General features: G+C 39.1%; 2 protein-coding genes across 2 annotated transcripts; both read left to right on the forward strand.

Annotated features, from left to right (window-relative positions):
- Positions 1-2,164: 2,164 nt before the first annotated feature.
- Positions 2,165-7,418, forward strand: ppp1r7 (protein phosphatase 1, regulatory (inhibitor) subunit 7). The gene is made up of 10 exons (XM_069685510.1): positions 2,165-2,230; positions 3,008-3,103; positions 3,322-3,377; positions 3,587-3,652; positions 3,780-3,910; positions 4,127-4,289; positions 4,407-4,523; positions 4,622-4,726; positions 4,846-4,932; positions 5,310-7,418. The coding sequence occupies exons 1-10, from the start codon at positions 2,191-2,193 to the stop codon at positions 5,484-5,486; spliced, it is 1,038 nt and encodes a 345-aa protein (XP_069541611.1). The 5' UTR covers positions 2,165-2,190; the 3' UTR covers positions 5,487-7,418.
- A 671-nt stretch (positions 7,419-8,089) lies between these two features.
- On the forward strand, positions 8,090-16,921 carry ubxn7 (UBX domain protein 7). Its single transcript, XM_069685034.1, has 11 exons — positions 8,090-8,195; positions 10,083-10,236; positions 10,334-10,398; positions 10,509-10,574; positions 10,739-10,851; positions 11,091-11,237; positions 11,685-11,775; positions 12,141-12,271; positions 13,407-13,914; positions 14,133-14,212; positions 15,878-16,921. Exons 1-11 carry the CDS (start codon positions 8,090-8,092, stop codon positions 16,037-16,039), a joined length of 1,623 nt encoding a protein of 540 aa, XP_069541135.1. The 3' UTR covers positions 16,040-16,921.
- Positions 16,922-25,928: the final 9,007 nt, after the last annotated feature.

A 25,928-nucleotide genomic window follows, 5' to 3' on the forward strand; every position in this document is an offset into this window, starting at 1 on the left:
CCCATATGAGAGCCATCAGGCATGGGCATCCGCTCTCTCCCATGTACTCCGTGTGTGTTTGGAACATGTCACACCTACTAGGTTTTCACGGTCTGGTACTAAACGACCCAAGACCCGGTCCCCGACCCAGTGGTTGGGAACCCCTGCTCTAGTAGAAGTAATGGACTAAAAACAAATGGCCTCAGTGTCATACTGTTAAACATTAGCCTACTTCACTGGATGGTTATTATATTTGCATTAATGTAAAAGCAGAACTGGACTGTTGTGGTTAGTTGTGGTGAAAGTAACATTAAACTATTTTGTAATTAATTGATTTATTGTTTGGTTTGTTAAAAATCTCAAATAGTGAGACTTGCATATCACAAGGAAACACAGCCCAGAGTGACACTTCAGTACTCTTTAATTGTTTGCCTTAATGTAATTAATGCCTGAGAAAGTCAGTTTTTCTAAATAAATTGCAAAAATGTTAGGAAAAATCCTTCAGGCAAGGAGAAGAAACTCAGGTTAAGTTAAAGTAAATTAACTGGACCAATCACCTCAGAAATGGTTTCACAATAGTCTACTACAAGTCTTCGAATCTATCTGTGTGATTCAGTTGTTGCTAGCTGTTGGCTATCTGAGTTTATACTTCCACAGCTTCTGTAAAACATTCTGTCAAAATCCATTTTTTGTTGTTTTTCTTTTAGTTCACTCAGTCACTTCAGTTTACTTTCATTTTCATACTCTATCATTATTCATGCACATTGGTTTTCGTTTTTATGGGTCTGTTGATAAGGAAAATCTTGTTCATGTCAGCCCTCTGGCCTGCTTATCCAAATACTAGGTCAAGTGTGACTTCTATGTCCCTTATTGTATCATATGTTATGCTTTAGATATGATAAAAGTATGACATTGGAGCATGCTAATGATTAGATATTTTGAGTTAGTATCCACATTATCTGTATGTTTTGAGTAGATTTGTGCACATGTGTAAAGTGAAATGCTAAGTTTTATGTTTTGTTGTATTTGTTATAAGTTAAGGATTATTAGTTGGACACTGATGTCGTCACCAGACCTTCAAACTAAGTCCTTCCATCTTTTGCAGGCGTATTCTTAAAACGGAAGGTATGCAGGGCAGCGGGAAGTGAATGTATAAACAATCTGTGAGAGCTCAGGGAACTTCACAGAGAGAGGGGGTTTTCAGAGTCAGGCTGTTTTATGCTCATGTAATCCAATATGGCTTGTTTTGCAGCGATAGCTACATGATGAAGATACTTACACTTTTTAGTCTATGTTTTTACAAACGTGATAATGCTCATGTTAAGTTATGTGTTTTTTTAAAGTGTATTTTCTTTATAATCATAGTCAGTTATGACACTGAATTAATCTGCATCAGCAATTTTACAGGACCCCCTTGAAACCGGGATGGTGCATCTCAAGGGGTTTATCCTAGTAAATAAAATTCAACAGGGACTCTTGAAGTAGAGCATTTGTGATGGAAACTTTAAAATGTTTTTGTACAAATTAAATACTAATAAAAACAAAAAATATTTACTGACTTTGGGTTAACCAAGAAATACCAGTTCTATGACATTAAAAGCTTCCTATACTATACTTTTATTGTTGTTCCAGGAAAGTACTCGCGACCTTTACCTACTTACGTAAAAGTAAGAGGTCTACTACCACTGTGTAACAGACGTGCTTTGAAATTGTAGAAGTGTATATACTTTATTATGAGACTATAATTATTCCTCTATTAACCTTGAAACAGCAGGGAGGTGTCATTTAAATTTTTCTATTTTCAGTTATGTAGTTAAAGGATAATATTGCATTCTATAGATCTACAATACAATTTTTGATCATATGTTCTCTGTGCAAATGCAACTTTTTGCTATGTTACTTGATAAACCTACAACCAGTGGAAAAGTAGCCTACATCTAGGTCTTCCCCTGAAGTTTAGTGAAGCAGAATTCCAGAATAGGACCAATGTAAAGTAAAATTAATAAATAAGTCGAGTACTTGTACTTACTTTTTTCCACTATTGTACGTTTTGGGTATTGTTCAATGATTTCACTGTGCAATGTCGTGATAACATGTCCTACTCAACTTGTTTTCAGCGTAACTTTCGTCAACAGCGTCATCTTGTGTCTGCCCGCAGTATGAGCCTTCACCTGATTGGCTGAGCGGTTGTCAGGACTGTTTACAGGAAACATGGCTTCCCGGTCAGTTGGAGAGCTTCAAGAAATGGAAGGTGAGTATATTTATAAAGATGCAGTCGTACACTGAGTGTAACAGCTGGGTGAATTGAGATTCACCTGGACAAGCGTGTCTCTTTTTACGAGAGTAACTCCGGCGGTTTCCCCGTTACTAACCAGACCATCATCCTTGGTGTGCAAGCTAACATGCTAACAACAGTCTTCGTTAGCATACGTTATTTAGTGAGCTAACGTCAACTCACACTGTCCTGCTAGTCTACATACAGTTTTAGTTGCTCTAGCTGTGTTGTCTAGTCCAATGTCCTGGAGCTGGATTTGATGTTTACCATAGCTTGTTTGTCCACAGAGCCTGTTTCAATGTTAGCTCGTTAACCTGTCTGCTAAATATCAATTAAGCTAGCATGGGTAGCAGTGTGAAGCCCGTGTGTCAAATGTATGTAAGCTAATATTAGCCTCCGAGTTGTCTCTTAACTGGTAAGATTGGAAGTACAACTGGCATCAAATCCACGGAAGTGATAACTAACCGATTTAATTCCGTGGTAGGTGAATTCCAGATTTTCGCACTCATGTCTTAAATTTCCCATGATGCAAGGCGCACAAACAGAACGTAATGTTATTAGCCATGTTTTTTTGGTTGGATGCTCTACGTGACGTCCCCCGACACCTCAGTGGGCACTGGGCGGGGAGAATCTGGGCCTCGCTTCATATTACATGTGCATCAGCTAAATCTATCAGGGATACTTAGTAAGATAATAGATGTGCTGTATGTTGAAAATTCATCTTCTCTGTTCTTCTCTTTGTGGTGACTGTAGTGGATCGGAGGGGTGAGTCAGAGGAGTCTGGTGATGATGAGACCAGGAGGAGGAGTATCAATGGCGATGTTGACCCCAATCAGCCCACTTCCACAAGTAAATCATTACACCTACAGCACTGCCACAAAAAGTTCAGAAGTCAGGCTGTGATATAATTTCACTACAAATAATCATAAGTATGACACAGAGCAATAAGTCTTGCTACATGGCAGAATTACATAACTATAACTTTGATTTGTCTATATCATGTGTATGAATACCCTGCCTTGATTGCCCATATTAGTTGATCTGATTTATTCTTGCTCTCATTAAAGGTAAAGAAGAGTCTCCTGTTGACATGGACACCATTACTTTGGACCCAGAGGAAGAGGTTAGAAGATGGTCAAAACATTAATACTGTTTGCCTATCAATGTTTTAAGGCTTTCTCGGACATTCGTCCTCATCTTTATGGTTGATTTTGTTTTTTTTCGTGGAGTTGAAGGTCTTAATTTTTAATGGACATGACATTATAAATCATAATATCTAATACTTAGACTTACAGACAGTCTGCCATCCTAAACCGTGTGTTTTCTTTGCAGGATGTTGATCTTGTTCATTGTCGTATTGGAAAGATTGAAGGATTGGAGGTGCTACAGAAGGCTAAAGTAAGTGAAATAATAAACAAGATAAACAGATATATTTTTCTTTCTGTTTTTCTTTCTTGTTAACCATATTTTAAATGAAATTATTTCATGTGCTAATTGATTTTTTTATTTATTATCTCTTAAACAGACACTCTCCTTAAGACAGAATCTTATTAAAAAGATAGAAAACCTTGAAAGTTTGAGCTCACTCCGGGAACTAGATCTCTATGACAATCAGGTCCGCAAACTGGAGAACCTGCACAACCTCACAGAGTTGGAGTAAGTCTGAAGAAAACAGTAGGTTTTGTTTCTATTGTGTCCCCATAATACAGAGATTCTATCCAAAGAGGGGAAAGGTCAAGTTATTTAGGCAAATCTGACTGCCATACAGTATCATGCGGTTGTGTTTTTGCATGTGGCTGAAATTATGTAACAAATAACATATACAAGTCATTCTTTTGAGCATAACATATTATTTGGTTTACTGATCCCCAGGCAGCTCGATGTGTCTTTCAACATTTTGAGGAAGGTGGAGGGTTTGGAGCAGTTGACTCAGGTGAAGAAACTGTTTCTGCTTCACAACAAAATAAGCAGCATTGCAAACCTGGAACACTTCACGTGCCTGGAGATGCTGGAGCTGGGCTCCAATCGCATTAGGGTATGACATAAAGAGTCTCTTGGGCAGTGAGGAATGTTGTTAAACTTGGCAAATCAATACTAAATATATTGACAAATTCTGTTTATTTGTGTCTCTTGCATTTTGTTGTGTTCACAGGTCATTGAAAATCTGGATACGCTCTCTTCTTTGCAAAGTTTGTTTCTTGGCACCAATAAAATAACAAAGCTTCAGAATCTGGAGGGTTTACACAGCCTGACGGTTTTAAGCATTCAGGTATTTATATTGAAATTCTCTTTTATAGATGATTTTAAAGTTGAAATGCACACATTGAAACATTGGGTAATAATAATTTTGTCTACATTTATTTTCAGAGTAACCGGATTACTAAAATTGAGGGTCTACAAAACCTTGTCAACCTGAGGGAGCTTTATCTGAGCCACAATGGCATCGAGGTCATTGAGGGATTGGAAAACAATGTGAGTTATAGCTTTCCCACAGCCCGTTCCTTAAAGGCCTAAATGCAGAACTGTGTATCATGTATTATACTAGTGGTGCAAACATGTTCAACACTAAAACACTATGTTTTCCCTCACAGAAAAAGCTTACAACTCTGGACATTGCTGCCAATCGAGTTAAGAAAATTGAAAACATCAACCATCTGACAGACCTGCAGGAGTTCTGGGTACGGGTCATGTTGTAAAGCATCTACAGCCTTCACAATATGCCTTCTTACAGCAGACATTTTGACCTGACGTAGCAGGGAAAGCACAGATTTAATTGATAATATTTACATGACAAAGAGCAATCATGCACAATAGCAGAGCCCTGAAACTGGCTTAGAGTGCAGCCATCATTATATTATTAAGTAAACCCTGTCTTGTTCAGCAACGACATGTAAATTGCTATTAAACAAACCAAAAGTTAAACAAAATGTAGTCAGAGATCAAAGGGCTTCAATGTAGCTAGCTTGCAAATGATTACACTAACACTTATCTCTGCCTAAATATAAAGTGTTAGTGTGGTATAAACCATTTTTAATTGACTTCAATCTCTCCCCAGATGAACGATAATCAGATAGATAACTGGTCGGACCTCGATGAGTTGAAGAACGCCAAGGCTCTGGAGACGGTCTACCTTGAAAGAAACCCACTACAGAAGGATCCACAGTACCGGCGAAAGATCATGCTGGCGCTGCCAAGTGTACGCCAGATCGACGCCACCTTCATCCGCTTCTAAGCTGCAGTGAACCTTTTTCATCTGCCAAATTCAGTGTTCGCCCCTCACCACCCTGCCTGCCCTCGCTAAATAACAAAGTTCATTTTGAAACACACCGGCCTCACTGAATCATATAGCCAGTCCATACCCAAACACACATTCCAACTTCAAACTCACCCATGGCTCACTCAACATACATGTATGCATGTATGCACTAGTACACACCTTGATCTATGCTATTGTGTGGAAGCTTATTTATTATGAAGCTGGATATAAACTTTGAAAAGGAATTCAAAAAGGTCACATTTGCCGATTTCCTCATTTTCCTCAGCACCTTTTTATTATTTAATAGTTTTGCATGTTGAATACAGAACGGATCTGTCGTCTTTACTCAATCACACAGTGCCCGGCAGGAAAATGAGAAGTCTCACACAGTGGGTTAAACATCAACATTAAAGGAAAGTCCATAAATTAATTTGATTAACACATTTTAACCGTCAATTACAAGCTTCAGAAATTTCCTGAACGAGTGAGCGAACTTTGCATTCATAAAATGACGCCATTCAGATCTGTGAAGTGGCGCATGCTTAAATATAATAGAGAGATCATTTAATAAACTGTTCATTACTGATCCAAGGGCAGATGTTGATGTGCAGCAGCCTCTTCTATTTCATTTCCAGAGCTTTTACAGCTCAAAGGCCCATATTCTGATTAACAGTGACCTCTGCAGTAAAATAAAGCTCATGAGAATGTAAAGTCATTTAATGTGTCCATAAAAATGGTTTTGTTATCGTTGGTACGTTCTCACCATCCTCTTTTTTTCTTTCATTTAAACCTTGAACGCATCACTCATCTAAGCTCGGTTCTCCTTTGTCTTTGGGAAATGGGTTCATAAATGTTATTTGAACTGATAAGAGTAAAATGTAGTTTTTGAGGTTGAATTTACGTACTGATGCAAGGACTGGTCTCACAAAGGTTAATAGATGAACTATTGTAAGATAAATTATTTAAAGCTATTGGCACTGACCTTTTTTTAAAGACATTTTGAAATTTTAAATTTTAAATGTGTAAAGGCACTATACAGTGACACGTGCTCATTTGGCCTTTAGTATTGCTTAAAAATGATATCCATCCTTAAACAAAACTGAATTACTTTTCTTATGGACCCCTGTATATAACACTTGAGTGCACTTGATTTACCCTCTGTTGAAACTAAAAGGTGATGCAGCTTTTATATGACGATAAATTCCCACCTCAGGGTTAAAAGGTCACATGGATGCAGCACAGAAGCATCAGTTTTCAGCGCTCTCTGTGTATAATACCATACTGGCCATTATTATCTTACGCCATTAATCTGGGTAATAGTGGCCAAAGTTGATGTTAAATCTCCCTTTGTAGGCGAGAAAATAACTATATAATACCCTGGTTTGCATTAAAGGCGTCTTAAGATAAATGTGTGCCATTTTTAAAAGAATTAAAATCACAATTACAAAACTTAAATGTCCATGGTTAGTGATCTCAACCAACACTATAGAACATCAATGACTATCTCTAAAACTAAACATTGTGCATCATGGATTTGAATACTATATTATTCTATATTCAGCTTTAACCATAATTAGTTTTCAACTGCCAGTGGGATTGCAAGCATCACTTTGTGTATTTTGTAAATATTGTTTGGACAAATCATGATGTAGAAAGTCAGTGCCATCACCACCTTCTCTTTGTAAACTAAAATCCTTTTTTTTTCTTTCTTGTTCATGCCGGCAGCACAAAAGTTTTGTGTGAGATACCGTAACTAGGATAACTTGACCTTCACTGGTCGCTGAATGAGCAATTATGAATTTGCCAGTAGTTCAATGTTGTTAGAACTGATTCTTCAGGTTTTGGACTTGGTTGAAGCTGTTTTCAAACTGAATGTATTATGCAAATAATAAAATGACACTACTTCAAGAGCAAGTCTGTGAGGTTTTAATGTATTAGTTATAATATTTGTGATGAAGTCAGTAAAGTTTTGAATGTATTAACTTTTCTTGTATCCTTTTAGGCCTTAATATTTAATTCCCCTACATTGTTTATTCTGTATCCTTTAATTTTTTTATTTACTACTAAGAAGTTTAGAGAAACACTGTACAAGCTGGGGGAGTGAATGAAGTCAACTGATTAAAGGTCACTTTATCATGGAAAAATCATTGAGAGTCTTCTAAGCCATTTTTGTTCTTCACATCTGTAGACAAGGGGCCAGTTCATAAAGATTAAAAAAACAGTTGAATTTTGTGGGAAATGTACCTCATAACATCATACAAAATCACATTAAAACATCAAGCTTCATATAACTGATTTGCCTACTGGTAACGTGCTGCATGTCTAAAAAAAAAAAATTAAAAACTGCTGAGCAAATAATATTTGCCTGAATTAGATAAAAATTATTTAAATAACTCACGGGAACCTACGTGAACTGCACAAAGAACTATGTAATAGGCACATTTCTAAAAGAAATTGTGAATATGTCAGTAACAAGCCACTTTTGTTACTGAACTGCATTACCCACAATGCGACACAATCCTTTCGTGACGCACGGGGTTTGCGCCGCGCCAGGCAGGAGGAAAAGGACGGCGTAGCGCATGCGCCACATTTATGTTGTTGTTTGTGGCGGTAAGATGGCGGCGCTCGGAGACACCTCAGCTCCGGGGGTGAACGGGTTAATACAACAATTCACAGCAATAACAGGTAAAAATAGCCTTTTATTTTAAGTTAGAGATACTAAGAAGGGTTAGGTTATCCAACAGGAATAGGTCCCTTGTCCAACAAACCACGAAATTAGTGCGCAGAAAAGAAAACGGACGTTAAGTCTTGCTCGAGTCCCTACGCTGTCAATGCTTTGCAGAGGGAAAAACCACAGCTAGTTATCAGATAAACTCAATTGAAAGACTCAGAAAAATGAGCATAAAACACTCCTCCTTGAATATTTTCTGTGACAACCACCTTTAAAACATCACATATTCTTTTAGATGCTTAATACAGAGACTATCTCACTAGCCTAGAGCTGATTTTGTGCTCGTTTTTGCTCTGCATGTTCGATAGTGTGGAATGGACGTCGGCTGTGCAACATTTCCCTTCTTCATCATCAGTCAAGCTTCATGTCGTGTTACTGTCATCTTCACTCTGCCTGGGTTATAACCACACTTTGATAAGCACACTGTCTATATCCGACTAATCGTTCAGAGGTCGTCAATAGTTTATGTGTTCCTTGACAGGATGAACAGTGTTTCAGTATTAAGTTATTTTACAGAGAAAAGGGGAGACTCGGTTCGGGGGCTGCTGCGCTGCTACACTTGGAAAGTGAAACAGACATGCGCAGTACACACGGAAAGATCATTCCAGCCAACCGGGGCTGAAACGTTTTACTTTAAAGTTACTGAAGTCGATCCTCACATATTGTGTTTTCTCACACCCAGAATATTTTTCATAGCTTTATGCACTGTAACGATTTGTATTCTGAAGACATTTAGCCACACGTCTGGTGTTTTCACATGTTTTAGCCTATCATCTACATATCACTTAGCTTCAACTTAAGCTAACTTTCTAACTCCCAAGTGATAGTATGCCTTAGCTTCGTCTTTTTTTTATTTAGCCTTTATTTAGACAGGTAACCTCATTGAGACACGTGGTCTCACTATCAAGAGAGACCTGCTTCGATCTTTAATCATGATGTGTTTATTTTTGCGTTCAGACTTTATGCAGTTCATTTAGGGCTAGGACCCCATTATTGAAAAATGCCTTTGTTCACATAAAATGAGGATGTTGCTTAAATAAGAACAACGCTAACCTGTATGTTCTTTGTTTATCAGGTATTTAACAAACCTGTTTCAACAGGGCAACAAATAAAACAGTGTCCATCTGAAAGAAAATATTTAAAACAAATAGATATTGAGTTTGTGGCTGTTTAGTAACAGTTACTTTACACTCCAAGGATAGACAATAAGATTATGTGTTTGGAATACACTGCTACATATTGTGGTCACAATGCTTTATTAAACTTATTTAAAGGATCCTTATCAATTATTGCTGTTACGTTCAAAGCAAATATCGGCAAAAACTATTATAGAGCAACATTTTGATGTAGTGAAAAACACTGGTATTGTGTAAAACATGTCGGAGAGCAAATAGACAAAGGAAATATGAGTTATAGCTAATATGCACTCTTTAATATTTGTTTTTTTTAATCACACTTCATATCGTTATCGCAATATTGAACAACGTAATCGTACATCGCAGAGTTTTCTCATATCGTGCAGGCCCAGTCACAACATTGTACAATGAGTGAAAGCCGCAAGCTTTCTCAAAGGAGAGTAATCAAACAACTGATTTATGAGATATGAACAGTGATGATAGCAACAGTGTACGCATAAGGTGTAGTAGTAGCAAAGTACAACTTACCACTCCATATAGTCCTCCATAAGGCCTCTGTAAACACAGAGTTCTATCATGTAACTAATGACATACTTTCAGTCATACATTTTTCCATTAATGGCTTATCACACATGCAGCTGTGAATTCCCCTTATGTATAGATATTTTTTAACATGAGTATGCATATGTCCCATACTCTTTTCAGGGGCCACAGAGAGTGTAGGAAAACATATGTTGGAAGCATGCAACAACAATCTGGAGATGGCAGTGACCATGTTTCTGGATGGAGGCGGGATCGCAGAGGAGCCCAGCACCAGCTCCAGTTCAGCTGCTTCAAGCAGCAGAGCTCCCCCTTCAGAGTAAACAAACATAATCAGCGTGTACTATTATAACTTCATTGCAACTAGATTACTTTGCTTCCTTGAATAACACTGTATGTTTGTCCTTATGTCTCAGTGAAGTACGAGCACCTATTCCCCAGAAGCAGGACATATTGGTGGAACCAGAACCGTTGTTTGGAGGTATTAACCTGCTTCCCTTCTCATGCAAACAGATATTAAGCTAAGTTGTTGTTACTGTGTGTGCTGTTTCAGTCCTTTGCTGAATGTTACTGTGTCTGTTATACATGCAGTACCAAAGCGAAGAAGACCTGCTCGATCGATATTTGATGGTTTCCGCGACTTCCAAACAGAAACAAGTGAGTAAATTCAAACTTTCCAAGTTTAAAGAACCAGGTTGGTAGTCATAGCGTTGTGCTGTATAATTACAACCAACAAGGCAATAAGTCACCTCTCTCTCTGTCGAAAACTTTTCCAGTGTCTTTGCCTTCTTAAACAATTGTGCATGTTGTTCTTTTCCTAGTTCGCCAGGAACAGGAGCTGCGTAACGGTGGAACGGTGGATAAGAAACTGAGCACCCTGGCAGACCTTTTCCGTCCTCCCATTGAGCTCATGCACAAAGGCAGCTTTGAGACGGTGAGGAGGCCCTCACCAGCACCTTCACACCACACGTCCTTATTCAGTCTGTGTGGACTTTTAAAGAAATTTCAGAAAGTGGAAGACCAGTTTGTCATATATTGAAGAGCAGAATGTGCATTCTCAGGGTTTAAATGAAAACCTGCATGAACACCATGACACGTGATCAGCCAATTTAACATATTTTTGACTAAATCCTGCTTGTTTTTTTTTCTGTATTTCCTTTATTGTTCTTCTAGGCAAAAGACTGTGGACAGCTGGATAACAAGTGGCTAATGATCAACATTCAAAACGTTCAGGACTTTGCCTGCCAGTGCCTCAATAGGGATGTTTGGAGTAATGATGCAGTAAAGACCATCATCAGAGAACACTTCATATTCTGGCAGGTATGCAGTTAAAGATCACCGGGGTCTTATGGTCTTACATGGGGTCTGGTGCTTCTACATTCCTTCAAAGTTTGTGTTGACATCTCATGAGGGTCAAGCCGCTAAACTCTTTTGACAGAAGGATCAAGTTGAGCTTGATTACTAATATGGTAAATCGTTAAGTCAGTGTTTCAGAAATAGAAACAACAGAGTATATTTTTCAAAATGTGAATATTCCTCGTCGCTCATTTGTTTCCTTCACTCCTCGCTAAACTGCTTACAGTTGTTCTGTTTGATTTCGCTCTATGTTTAACTCATATTTCATTGTTCCTCGCTCACTGCTTGCTCCAACAAAGAAAGAAAAACCTGCATTGTATTTTAACCCATATTTTCAAGTTAACGTCGCAGTACCCTCTTCTTCTTCTACTGTAGAAAAATGTCTTTTTTTTGCATTGTCTTTCATTACAGGTATATCATGATAGTGAAGAGGGACAACGATACATCCAGTTCTATAAGCTGAACAAGTTCCCCTATATTTCCATCCTTGATCCTCGCACAGGTGAGTGTTTAAGGGAAATTTGCTGCATTATTATCCACGGATCTTCCACAAAACAGCTTCAGCAAAAGTCATTTTAAAGCAGAGATGTACATAATTTCTTGACTGATATTGTGTAACCAAGCAAGAGATATGAGTTAGTCTTGGGAAAAATACAGGTCAAAAATAGGTTCTTTACTAAAATGACAAAGAAGGAAGATATATTTGATCTGCACTGTCATCTGTTTAGCCATATAAGCATTACAAAAAGGTATCTCACCAGTGCTGTTTAAGAAGTTCTAAATCAATGCATCTGAACTTATCAGCTCTTGCTGTCTTTCTTCTAGTAAAAGGATTAAGTCATGTCGTTCAAAACATGTTTACTTCAGGTCAGAAAATGGTGGAGTGGAACCAGCTGGATGTGGCGTCGTTCCTGGAGCAGGCGACTGGCTTCCTGGCAGAGCACGGGCAGCTCGATGGGCCTTCCTGCCACGCACCGCCTGCCAAACGAGCTCGCTCTGTGGGTCTCTTATCACATGTGTCTCTCTCCTCTCTTTCTTACTGGGATTTTCTTCTGTCACAACTTAAATAACTGTTTATTTCAACTGTAGAGCTGTTATCGTGGGGGTTTAGTTATTATATATCATTATACAACTACGTAGTTGTCTCTTCCTGATCTTAAAGGCTGCTTTACATGTAAAAAATCACATACTTGTTACACAGCTTCTGTTTACGTAAAATGAAATGTGACTTCCACCACACATTTGGCCATATAGAATTTAAATGTGTCCTCTTCAGCACCATTAGTCATGCCCTAATTGCTATTTACAGATTCTACATGGAAATGTAGAATCTGTAGGCAGGGACGTGGATTCCCGGGAAGGCAAGTGTTCTGTTCGAACTGCACTTGTAGTCCGAGTAATACTGACCAATCACGTATCAGCAGGCTGCGGCGTATGCAGGAAAAATCAGATTATGAAGAGATCGTATTCCGCCGTAATGACATCCCGGCTCCCATCAGCGTCATCTGACAACGATTTAGCTTCTCATTAATCTCTACAAACAGACATCTGCATGTAAGTTCAGCTAACAATCTGTTCTAGATCTAAAATTTAACTTGAGATGAATTCCCTTAACGCTGCGTCACGAAAGCCGTTGAGCGTTCAGATTTCCCAACTTCCTCGAATGCATCAGATCTATCCGACCTTCGTTCAACAAACGAGCAACTAGTATTCTTCTCCTCTTGAGGACAGACCTGACAAAGCTTGAATTTTTACTTCTTACAAATGTGCATCATGATGTTGACATTTTGGCGAATGTAAGACCCGTTAATAACAAGAAAATCACGAGAAAAACAGTTTCTCTTTCTGTAACAATGCAGCGCGCGGTAAAGGAAGTCTTGACGGGAAGTCGATTATTGCTTACCACCTGGCGCGTTCACTGGTGTCCCCAGAGGCTATATTGTCTCAGACTTGGTCATGCCCTAAAGATTGTCTCATTATCCTCAATATGGACCTATTTTACAGTGATATATTCATAGTGGTTGAAGCCATGGAAACCATGGACAAAGCTTCTGTAGCTTTACACATTAATGTGTTCTATTCCCAGCTCTTTGATTTGTGATTTACAGCTCCACACTCTGTTTTCTGTTTTAGGAGAGTCTGATTGATGCCAGTGAAGACAGTCAGCTGGAGGCAGCCATCCGAGCCTCTCTACAGGAGACCCACTACGAGTCCTCAAATGCCCCCGAACCCCCTGATTCCCCCCGATCAGACGACGAATCAGACGCAGAGCCTTTCTCTGACAGCGAGGGTCCCATCTCCGTAGATGGCTCAGACAGCGAAACACCGGGACCCCATGAGGAGAAAAGTTCCACCAGCAAACACACCCCGCTCCTTCAGTCCACAGCGGCCCAGCAGCGTCTTCACCCCGATAGCTCCTCTTCTTCTTCCCACAGAAAGTCTCCATACAAAGAAAACAACCACAGTCACAAGAAAGAGGAGAGCAAAAAGAACCATCTGGAGCCGTCAGCTGCTGGGCCTCGTCATCCTCAGCCTGATGCAGATTCTGGAGGGAACCACTGTTCCCCTGCATACGACAGCGCCGGACCCTCCAAGACCAGCAGCTCTAAAACCTGTGAAGAGGATTGTCCTGATGACAACGGTATGTCAATGTGTAATCCTTAACCTGAAACAGCAGAGTGTAATTGATTTAAAATAATAATCACAACAAGACGCATTTAAGCCTGAACTTTCAGTACAAGTCACCTTCTGTATTCTCTCCAAAAGATATTGATTGATCAAAGAGAGGACATAGTTATAAGTCTAAACACAGGAAGAATTGCATTGAAGATATTTACAGACTTTTTTTTTCTCCCATAGGTCCCAAAGCCAGGTTGATGCTCCGTTACCCAGATGGACAGAGAGAGCAGATATCCTTGTCTTCTAAAGCAAAACTTATGGTGAGAACACGATATGATAATGGAAACATGCTGTTGGTCTTTGTCGCAGAGAGTCAGATGAGAAGATTGATGCCACTCTCGTGTCTGTACACACACTTCATTTCGAGCTGCTTCATATGAGGGGGGTATCTATCTACCAGATGTTCCTGTGAAAGGAGGAGTTAGTTAAAAAGGACCAACATCTAATGAGTAAGATGAGATAAGATAGAACTTTATTAATCCTGAAGGAAATTATAGTGCCAGATATCTCCAAATATAACTTCAAATATAACTCAAAAAAGAGGCAGTGCCTGAAAGAAAAACAATATTACAATAGTTATCTACGAAAGTAGGCAGGAAGTAATGGTGACAGTTAAATTGACTATTATAACATAGTAAGAACTTCTATTGCACAAGATTATTAATTTAAAGCTGGTGCATGATATAGAATGTAATTAATGTACACAATAATTAAGAAAAGATTGTTTTGCTCCTGAAGCTGCACTTGGTACAAATAAATAAGCAGAAGTATTGCACATGATTATACATTCTATAAATATCACCATGAATAAAAATATAAATGTGACCATAAAAGTATTATAATAATAATAATAACATTTAAAAACAGCTGCAGCCGACCAAGGTGCTGTACAAAGCAAAAAAACAGTCACAAAAGAGTTAAAACCATCAACACAAGGAATAAACAAAACATAGAAAACACAAACAAGATATAAATAACGTGGTATAAATAAACTGTACAATAAACAACATGTACTTAGTCTATTTTTGATATAGTGAACGTAATATAACCTGATATTGAAAGTGTTACTGCACATGATACCAGAAGTTGTATTATAGCTGTTAACTTACACGTGGTGATAAAAAGTCCCTTTATGCTCCTGCTGAACGGGGGAGGAGTGATACAGTCTGGTAGCCACAGGTAGAAAAGACTTCCTGTGGCGCTCTGTGGTGCTCCTCAGTGGTCTCACTCTACCGCTGAAGGAGCTGTGGTAGGACTCCAGTGTGGCGTGCAGGGGGTGAGCGGTGTTGTTCATGATCCTCCTCTCTGACACTTCGACTCGAGACTCTCTAGTTCCACTCCCAGGACAGAGCCAGCCTTCCTGATGAGCTTACCGAGTCTGTTAGCGTCCTGTGTCTCCAGCCTGCTGCCCAGCACACTACAGAGTAGTCAGCTACAGAGAGTTGAAAGATTTCTGCCTATCCAAAAGCAGTTTTTATTAATCCATGGGGCGACTTGGCGGCATAAGTCATGTGGCCTGATGGAGAAGGAGTCTGGGGAAACAACAAAAGCAAATCTTACTGCCAGGACCTCAACACATCATAGTGTATTTGTTTAATCTGTGTAGAAAAACAATTGACCCTTTTGTGGGGGTGTAAGACATTTGTGGCCTGATTCATAAGAATTAATCAAAGAAATATTGCATGTTAAATGATTAAACTTAAAGGCTTTCTTTTTGCTTTAGATAGAAACACTCTTTATGCTAAGCTTTTTTTACCAGCTCTAAATTTATATTAACTGTACAGACATTACAGTGGGATTAATATTCTCATTTTACCCTTTCAAATAAGCCTATTTCTAAAAATGTCAGGCTATTGCTTTAAGTACAATAAATGAGCATTTCAACCCACATGAGTACTGATCCTGCTGTGTTACTTTCTCTCCAGGCCCTGGTAAGACACGTCCAGTCCAAAGGTTACCCTAATGAACGCTTCGAACTCGTCACCAACTTTCCCAGGAGGAAGCTCGCCCACTTGGACTATGACATCACGCTGCAGGAGGCGGGGCTTTGTCCACAGGAGACTGTATTTGTGCAGGAGAGGAACTAGCCTTGTCAGACACACTCACTTTTGCTTGTCTGTATCTCTCTGATAGACCTCACCCTTTCACAGATGATCCGGGACGATGTTACTGGCCTTGATCCTATAACCTTCTGTTCTCCTGGAATTAGGCCCCCGTTTTTTCATGACATCTCTTAGTGGATGGACTACTTTCCCCGCCACGCCACTAGTCTGACGTCCCCACTGACAGCCTGATCCCTTTGTAGCGCTCTACAATTGGCCAGTAAGGTTTTATGGATGCCAGAACTCTTTAGTTTTTTTTGTGTTATTCTTCTCTGATATCGGCTTCTTTTTATTCTGAAAACTGAGGCACATCAGGATAGAATATACATCTTATAGCTGATATTCAAATAAAAAAATGACCCGATAATTGATGACCTGGAACTTGTACAAAAAGACTTTTACCTCCCAGAAAGAATGATTACTGTCAAGAGTTCATTTTGTAGCTCTTGTTCTCTGTACCTGGGGGACAGGTAAAGGGAGACTCATTCTTGTTTATTTTGACCCAAATTCGGTCGCGCACATTATCACTCATGGAGCAATTGTAATAATTCTGAGGGCGAAGGCACTAAGAGTAAAAGGTCCAAAAATCTGACATCTGTGACACACTCGTCGTGTAGATCTGAGAGAATTTGGGTTGATCTGCACATTTTTACTCAAGTTTCTATCGATATTAGAGACTAGTAGATTGTTTTTCGATTTCAATTTTTGATACAGAAGGGAATGAATGAAGGGTGGTACATCTCATCAGTCGGACCTACACTGTACAGAGACGGCTTAGAGAGACTGAGTTAGCTGTAGTCATTGTTTCCTTTCTTTTTTTATATGCTGCCAAGAAAATATGCTGATGTTGAAATATAACCACCAAAACCAAGGGAGATTCTGCTTGGTCTTTTGTTACGTTTTGAAATGACCTCCACAGTCTTAATTTAAAGTAGAGCAGAAATGATGAACTGACTAGCCATCAACTATTAAATTAGTTGCCAACTATTTTGATAATCAATTAACCGATTTGAGTCATTTTTTTGAAGAAAAGAAGCCAAACTTCTCTGATTCCAGCTTCAGAAATGTGAATATTTTCTGGTTGGTTTACTCCTCTGTGACAGCAAACTGAAGATCTTTGGGTTGTGGATAAAACAAGACATTTGAGGACATCATATTGGGCTTTGGGAAACACCAGTCTCCATTGTTGACCATTTTATTCCTAAAAAACTAATAATTGAATTGAGTTAATAATAATCAGATTTGTCACTATACAAAAGTAATGGTTGGTTGCAGCCCTTATGTGATGAGACAATGCAACTGACAGCTCAATATCAAAACAAGTAATGAGAATAACAGCAATTCCTGAGAATCAGCTGCAAAAACTTACAAGTGGGCTGCGATGAAAATGATGTGATCAAAAAATGCTAAAAATGCCTGTTCATCAACTTAATTTCCTTGTACGTTTCTTGTCGGGCCTGCTTGTCAGATTGCCCGATGTGTTGACATTTAGGTCTACATCAAAGACCGACAGCTTTCACTGAATGAGACAAATGTAACAAAAGCTGTATGACAGTTGAGGCAGAATCTGAGGTAATGAGGTCTTGGTTAGAGCTACAGCTTTTAATAGGATGAAATATGGACAGTTGGTGGCAGTAATGTTCCTTAAACAAGGCAGTGAGAAGAGGACCACGTGCCAGTGTAAATTCTGAAGGTGTCAATGAGTTTAGGAAATGAATACAGCCGGATTGTTGGGCATAAGAATTTTTCTGGCTAACAGACTTCACAGAGTATATTTAAGTTTTTTTCAGTTGGTCCTGGAGTTTAGATGTTTTTCTTTTAGTTTAAACTTTTCTATTTTTATAGGTTTGTTTGATAGCCAAGCACTCAGGTTATGTGTGGCACCATGCAAGTTATCTGATATCAGCTCAAGCCAAAGTCCAACTTTAAAAAACTCACATGCTATCAAAATGCAAAACACAAAGTCTCAAAAGCTGCGTTTGCACTGCAGGAATTTTACTTTAGGACGTACTCATTGTGTTACCACCGCAGGTACTTAGGTCTAAATTAAGACCCTGGGACCCCAAAAGGTCCCTGCTTAGGGAGTAGTACCTCTCAACGGTACAGAGACTTTTGGATAGGACTTGCAGCTCTGGAAATTTCTGATTGGTAGAGTACTCAAAGAATTTAGAAGACACTTTCACACATACACATGCTTCTAATCTTCATGGGAATTTAGACGTCAATGGAAACACAGACAACAATAGCTTATATTCCTTAAGGGTCAGCCCAGGGACCACAAGGCCTAGGTACTTAGAAACGCAGCTTTAGTAAAGTGTTGGGCCACCACATGCTTTCAGAAGAGCTTCAATTTCCCTTGGTATTTATTCTATAAATTTCTGAACTCAACACAACACTTTTATTAAGTATGATCTATCCTCTCATTTGGTGTTTTGGTGATGGTGGTGGAGAGCACTGTATAACACATTGGTCCAAAATCTCCTATAGGTGTTCGACCTGAGATCTGGAGACCGTGAAGGCCATGGCGAATAGTCACCCCTTGAAGGAAAACTCCTATGAGGATATCTGTGAATGTTCTCAGTCATCAGGGTCATGGTAATTCAAAGCTTCATCTAAAGACGGCTGGAATTGATTGAAGTTCTTGAAGACTCTCATCCGAAAGGCGGCTTCAGTTCTGAACTGGTGGGCGGAGCTAGAAATGAGCCTCTGTAGGTCATTAGTATGCTATTAGATGTGTAATCAAGGGTGAGTTGTTAACCTGAGCTGATGACCTAGTATCACTGAGAGTTGTTAACACCCTTTTGGTATTGGTGGGTAGTGTTCAACACTGCATTGTAAGTGGGTGATTGATGCTGTCTTAGGCCACCACCTCTATTAAGGGATGGTTTTTCCAGCTTAACATAGATGGCTTTCTTAACACCTCTTTGAAACCAGCGGTCTTCTCTGACCAGGATGTGAACCTTTGTCCTTTAGGTGGATAGCTGAGTCCTGACATGAGGAGCTGGCTCTCCTATGCTGGGCCATGCGTTTGTGGAGGGGTTGTGTTGTTTCTCTGGGGTCCTATCCGGATATAAATGTTCCATCTACGGATAAAGCTAATCCCTCAGAACGGCTTTGTATTGATTTGCAGTGCAAGTGGACCCAAACCATGCCAGAACAATGCCCCACACAGTAGTCACCAAGAATTCTGTAGATCTATCTGTAGATTTGATTTCAGAACTTCACAGGTCCTTTAGTTTATTAAAGGTAGATTTTGTTCCAGAACCAAAACACTTGTATTAGTAGAATCACAGTGAATATAACCCTTAAAGAGATAACTGAATTTGACAGGATTAATATACCTTTTAAGGATCATGGCCAAAATGTTCGAACTAAAAAATTCTCTGTGTCATCCACTTAGAAATATTGCAGCAACATATTTCTATCATCTATTGAAGATGCAACAGTGCTAAAATGGTCATTTGATCCATATTCAGTTTGACTGTATGTCACATTTAGGCAGTCATCCGCATCTTAAAGTCGAGCTGAAACGGCATTTCAAGAGTATCTAGCTTCCGTATCGTGACGTATTTCTGAGTGAAACAGGGCGTGCAGGCGGGACATATCATTAGAGGGATTTGATTTGATCGTTGAGAAGTGGGCGTAGACAGACGTTCTCCACAGCGCAGTAGCTAGCTGACTGACCGAACGTTCTTGGTGCTCTGCGGCTAAATGTTGCAGATTGATTGGTTGAAATTGGTTGGTTCTAGCTTACATAAGCACACAGGATATTTTTTTTTACAGGAAGAAAAAATGATCGAATTTTGATATAAGAATACGAAGAAATTGATTTTCTCTATTTTTTTTGGCCTATATTGTCCAATAGATGCACAAAATTACCGGGGATGTGATCTAAAAGGATTAAAATGACATTTTTCATTTCACCTCGACTTTAAATATTAACATTGTTTTATTTCTCTAGGGGGGCCCAACTGATATTACTAACAATGTCTGTACGGGTCAAAGGTCAGAGTTGAAGGAAAAGGCCTTGCAGCTGTCCAAACAGATGAGGACACTGACTCTATTTCCTTGTTCTGTAGATACTACAGTGACAGAAGGGCAATTCCTTCACCCCTTTTTTTGTGCAGAGAACAAAAGGAGGGCAGAGTTGAACTGCTGAATCCTTTCCTCTCCTTAACTTAGAAAATATAGAAATCCTTTTTTGCCCTGAAGTACAGAACAGGCCAGATATTTCAGGCTGAGGAGGTTATTAGGTATTCTTTACACAATTTCATCTGGAGTTTAGAAAAATCGCAATTTGTTTTGATGTTTTGCTCCTTTTGGAGCTCTGAGGTTATAAAAGCTGTTCATACCAGCTGGAATAACAACAGCAAGCTACAAGCGAGACTCATCGAACTCTCTGAGGAAGTGGATGCTTTATGTTTCCACCAAACAGCAAAGAACAACCTGCATTCACTCCACCTGAAAAGTTTTTGTGGGTGCTTAAAGGTGAATGAGGTAACCAGGACAGAAAGCATCAGATTTAGCTTGTTTGAGGGTTTTTGTCTGTTGCATAAGAAGGTTATGGATCCTGGATGTTGACCTCAGTCATCCGTGGACCTTTCAGTTAGTTCTCCGAATGAAATCAATGGAAGTTAATGTGTGAGCAGTGAGTTCAAAGAGGCGCTGGAGAAATTTTACTCCCAAAGTTCAGTGTGTTTGTGACGAGGAGTTCTGCTCAGCTTGTTGTGCAATGTCTTGTGTGACTAAAGACCAAGTGATTTATTTATTTTGGGCTTAAGGCATAGTTTGTCTTTGTTATAACTGGAGACAATGAGTTTAAAAAGTCGGTACTTAAGAGTTAAGGGGGTCTGGTTATGAGGTCATGTAGATTGTTACAAAAAAAGGAGGTCTGACAAAAGTTCAGTTCCAAAGTTGCATTATGGGAAATGTAGGATCCTGTCAGCATGTCTCAGCCTCTGTTAAATCAATTTTGATGTTACTTCAATCTATCCCTTGTGAGTTTGTCAACTTCATAGCAGGTCAACACTACATCACTGGAGTACCTGTCATAAGTCACATTCACACCCAAAGTACCCAGAACTTCTAGGCCATGTTACCATTTATCAAGGAAGTAAAAGGTTCTTTAAGCTTGTTGTCTGCTCTCCACCGTAGCTTAATTGCCTGCACAGATTAGGTAAAGTAGTAGTAGTTTGTACACATCCTTTTTTATATGCATAATGAACCAAGTATACGCACTGGTTCATGGCTGCAGATTGTTTTTAAAAATGGCGACCAAAATAAAAGGCTGTGAGCGCTTGACCAATGTTCAGTGCTGCAGACCAAAAAGTTCCTGTACTTTTAGAAAGTACCACCAGTGAACAAGACATTTTTAGGGGGTAAAATGATGCCCCTATAAGTTAGATCCAGATCCCTGCTGTGGAAAGGCACTCATTTCCTTATAAGGTTCCTGGTGCCTGGGAAAAGTATTTAGAGCATCACACAGGCCAGTGACATCAGGCTTTCTCACATCTAATCATCTTTCCCATCCCGTTCAAACAGCTGTCTTGTGTAACTTAGAGATGCTCCAATACCATTTTTACCTTCTGATCGTAGACTTAAGTATACTGAGTATACTACACCTAGTGAAACTAGCGTGATTAAAAATGTACATAAAATGGTGCTAAAAAACACGGATAGCGGAAATATTGCTCTGCTAGCATAACACTGATATTGAGTATTATTGTATCACAATAATGAAACCAGTTGATTTGACTGTGTTCAAACTAAAACAAAGGCCTAAACAATATTACATTTTATACATTGTTAACTAGTTGCTTCAGAAATCTGGCCTAAAATAAAAGGTTGAGAGGAGCAGACATGACACCCTCCTCTTCAGCTCCCCCCCTACGTAAGTGTTGAAAGGTAGGTTAGCACATTTATTTTGTACAGATTTGAGCCACATGTACTTAGTCCATTTGATACCTCTATTTCAAAGTATTTACATTTTTGGACAGCTGTAGCTACTAGTTTAGTGTCAAATGTAGATTTTTAATGATTAAAAATATATAAGCTTAAGAAATCAAAGGGATTATACGATCATTGGTTCCCAACCTAGAATTTGTGCGATTCCTCCAATTATCTTGTGAGGTTGGGAACTGGCACTGGACTAAACTATTCATCTGCATATAATAGTTCAAACTTTCTCCAACAGGTACAACAGTAAAAGGTCACCTTACATTAATGTAACGTTTTTTTGCAGAAGAATTATTTTCATTTGTCCTACTTTAAGTACATTTTGCTGATAACTCTTCTTTTCTTTTACTTATAATTTACATGCAGGGCTTAACATGTAATAGAATATTTCTAAATGTACTTTTACTGAAGTATCTGAGTACATCCTCAGTCACTACAAGGGTGTTGTAAAAGGAGAACAATCATTGATGAAAAGCTTATCGACTCTGATTAAGACAGGACAGTCAGGACGGCCTTGTGGCCTGTAATCACTGTCACAAATGTAGCAAGTTACAAGAGAACTCGAGGTATTTCAGAAAGCCCGATTAGAAGATTAAGATTATTTAAAAAATATGATCCATTATTGATTAAAACCATTATTGAATAAACATGTTTGCAATGACTAGATAAATCCAGAAAACTGAATTCATCACCAGATCCTGTATACGTGAGAAGAAACAGGACATGTTTTTGCATGATGTGGATTATAGGACAGTGATGGCATTGCCTTGCTGGGCGTGTTATTAAAAAGTGTCCTGTCATTTGAGTGATGCAGCTTAGCGAAGTGCCAGCACGCATTGCACATCAATGTGCTCATTCACCCTTTTCTTTTTATAAAAAACAAACATTGATTTAGCTGGGACAAAGTGTACTTGGTGTGACAATAGATCTACTGTGCCTTTGCCACCTTTTTAATTGAATAACATTTTTCTAGGTGATTTATGTCTGTGAATTTCCAGTATGTTTTTTGTGTACCAGGAAAAACAAGAACACATGTACGCCTACCATGCATGAACCTGAAGAAAACTGAGCTGTTTCTCTTTCTATCTTTTTAGACTAGAGGCTGTAATGTGCGACCTGGAGAATTTGCTGTCCTACGTGACCCCATTAAGACGAAGGGTGCGGGCTGTGTTATGAAGTTTCCACTGTTTCCCTTTACCTACACTGTAAGTACGCTCATATGAAGGCAAACAGTCTAGGGAGCAGACTGTAGATGTCTGGTTAAATAGGAAAGTGTACTCTCATAATGTACTGCCAAAGGTGCCGCCAAAGAGAGCAAAACTAAAATCTTCGAGACTAGATCTTTAGGGGTACTTACAGTGTAGGTAAAGGGAAACAGTGGAAACTTCATAATATAGCCCACATCTTACTGGGTACTTACGGGGTAAGGTACAGGGGAACAGTGGAGATACTTAAAGTAACTAATTTCTGCTTTCCTCTAAAGGAACCAGTGAGAACCTAGTACTTATAGAATAATGAGTATAAATCATTTCTCATTTCTTTAAATTACACTGTAGGTACATGGTATTAACAAAATACTTACGGTTTAACGTTTTTATCCTTGCCTCTAAAATTCCTCATTGTTACTCCCTTGTTCCACCATTCCTGCGTTGAAGTACTGATACATGTGACGATATTACATTATAAGTAGCTGGTACTTACACAGTAAATTGCGAGCCGTATTATAAAGAGTTACTGACATTTCAATCCGCAACAATCACTTCATTATTGGGAGTGAAGTTTGGAAAGAGGAGAAATGTCTTTGGCGATTAGACCCCACCGTTAATGGTAAATTAACTGTACTTACATAGAGCTTTTCTAGTCTTCCGACCACTCAAAGCTGCTTTTACACTACGTCACATTCACCCATTTGCACACTCATGGTAAAGGCCTAAGTGCCAACCTCCAATCAGTATCTATGCACATCCATTCCTGGGGTTCAGGGACTTGCCCAAGGACTCTTCGACATGTGACTGTAGCAGACAGGGATCAAACCCCCAACCTTCCGATTGAGAGACGACTGACTCAACCTCTGAGCCACAGCCGCCCCCTGTGATGTCCTTATGTACTCAAAGGTAGTGAGGCCCAGATCAGGACAAGATACCCCCGGTAGAGTCTAGGCACTGGTGGTGATGGTGATGAAGAAAGGATGAGGGATTAGCTGAGGAGCTGGACTTGGACACTGATGAGATGGATTGGAGGTGGACGGGATGGAGATGAAAATGATCCTGCCACTGTTTTTCCGGAAAGGAATTCTGAATGTTTGTTTACGTATTCAGAGAGTTTTAGTTAACTGATGACAGTTATAACTTGAAAAGAAAAATAGGCGACATTTCCAGTATCCCAACAGTGAAAATACAGTCCGTTTCCTCGTCCTTCCATGTTGGAATTTTCCAAAGTTGCACCATTGAAAGTTGATAATGAATCTATTGAAAGACATCAGGTGATTACAAAACTTGACAGATAAGAACAAAGTTGGAGGTGTTGTTGATTAAATATACAGAACAGAATGAACCTTTGCTCGTGTTGGGCAACACTGTCTCTGTAAACATGGCTGGTATGTGGGCTGCAGCGGTCCTGAGTACATAGATCCAATATTTCAAAAGCTTTTATATTGTTCTTCTGGCACTTCCAAACTCCCTTCTTGTAAACACTTCCTTGTCTTCTTAAGGTCTTAAAGTCTTTCTTTTTCAGGCCACGGATACAATAGACTTCATTGTCAAATAGTGCTGTCTCAGAATATGAAGCAGCTAAAGCAGAGCTTAAAAGTTTGTAATGCAAGTAGTACAACCTAAATTTTACTATTCCTATTTTAGAATTGTCCTTTTTGAGGTGGGCCTACTTGTAGACTACATAAGTGATTCAAGTTTTTCTTTAGTGTTTTCAGCAAAACAATTATTCCTTATAAATAGTTAAGTATAGGTCTATCATACTTAACATTTACGTAAGTACGAATTTAATTTAAGTAGGCCTAATTTAAGGCTTCTTAAGGTAGGCTATGTGAACAGTTCCTCCCCCACGAAAAATAGAGGACTATTAGGATTAGGAAAATAACGTAATCACAGCAGAAATTCACTATTGTATACACCTTCTCGCGTACCAGTCATTTAAATGGTCCTCCTACGACAACTGGATAAACAGCCAAACAACATAGAAAAAACCCCACAAAAAACAGAGTATAATTGAGCAAAAAAAATGTTTTAAAAATGTGCGAATCTTCGAGTACAAAAATAAATTCACAGATATTAAGAGTTTTGACACTAAGTGTGTGGCCAATTCCCATTCCCAAGACATCAAGTACCGACGCTTCGGTACAGGGTTCCTTCTTGAGTCTTTGTGAGACGCACCGGGTGTTAAACGACCTGTAAAGTTAAAACTGCGGCGTCAATATTGGACGCTCTGAGAAAATGCAATTTTATATACGCAGTACAAATTAATTAAGGCAGTCTATGGTGGGCTTTAAGGGAAATGGATGGGCCAATCAAAACATTACCAGGAGACAGAGGAAAATCTTCGAACACAAATAGTCTATAAATTCAGAAATATTTAGAATTTAGATGCTGAATGTAGCGCAGACTACTGAAGACGTACACGTGCCTAAGTCACCTTTTCACTGGAATAACCTTTTAATGGATTTCAGGTAGAGCAAACAATTGTGTCTGTGAAGTTCCATTATGTTGACATTTGGGGTTGTTTAATCTGTTTCCCTGCCATATCTCCCGCCTGTAGCCTACCAACCAATGACTGTATGATACCAGCAAACAAAAGTACACACGCTCGCGCGCCCACGCACGCATACGTTAGGAAACCTGAGCAAACGGAATTTTTTTTTTTTTTTTCGAGAGAGAGAGGTTTGCTATAAAAGCCTGAGCTCTCTCCC

The sequence above is a fragment of the Semicossyphus pulcher genome, unplaced genomic scaffold (genome assembly GCF_022749685.1).
Source record: "Semicossyphus pulcher isolate SPU_LCO1_2020_fin unplaced genomic scaffold, fSemPul1.0.p SCAF_7, whole genome shotgun sequence".
Taxonomy (NCBI): Eukaryota; Metazoa; Chordata; class Actinopteri; order Labriformes; family Labridae; genus Semicossyphus; species Semicossyphus pulcher.

Bases quoted from the DNA above. Each gene is read 5' to 3' on its own strand.
- ubxn7 (XM_069685034.1), top strand. From the start codon at position 8,090: ATGCGCCACATTTATGTTGTTGTTTGTGGCGGTAAGATGGCGGCGCTC. The intron at 13,915-14,132 runs GTATGTCAATGT...TTTCTCCCATAG, and splicing joins GGATTGTCCTGATGACAACG to GTCCCAAAGCCAGGTTGATG. The intron at 14,213-15,877 runs GTGAGAACACGA...CTTTCTCTCCAG, and splicing joins CTTCTAAAGCAAAACTTATG to GCCCTGGTAAGACACGTCCA.
- ppp1r7 (XM_069685510.1), top strand. From the start codon at position 2,191: ATGGCTTCCCGGTCAGTTGGAGAGCTTCAAGAAATGGAAG. The intron at 4,524-4,621 runs GTATTTATATTG...ATTTATTTTCAG, and splicing joins TGACGGTTTTAAGCATTCAG to AGTAACCGGATTACTAAAAT. The intron at 4,727-4,845 runs GTGAGTTATAGC...TTTCCCTCACAG, and splicing joins TTGAGGGATTGGAAAACAAT to AAAAAGCTTACAACTCTGGA.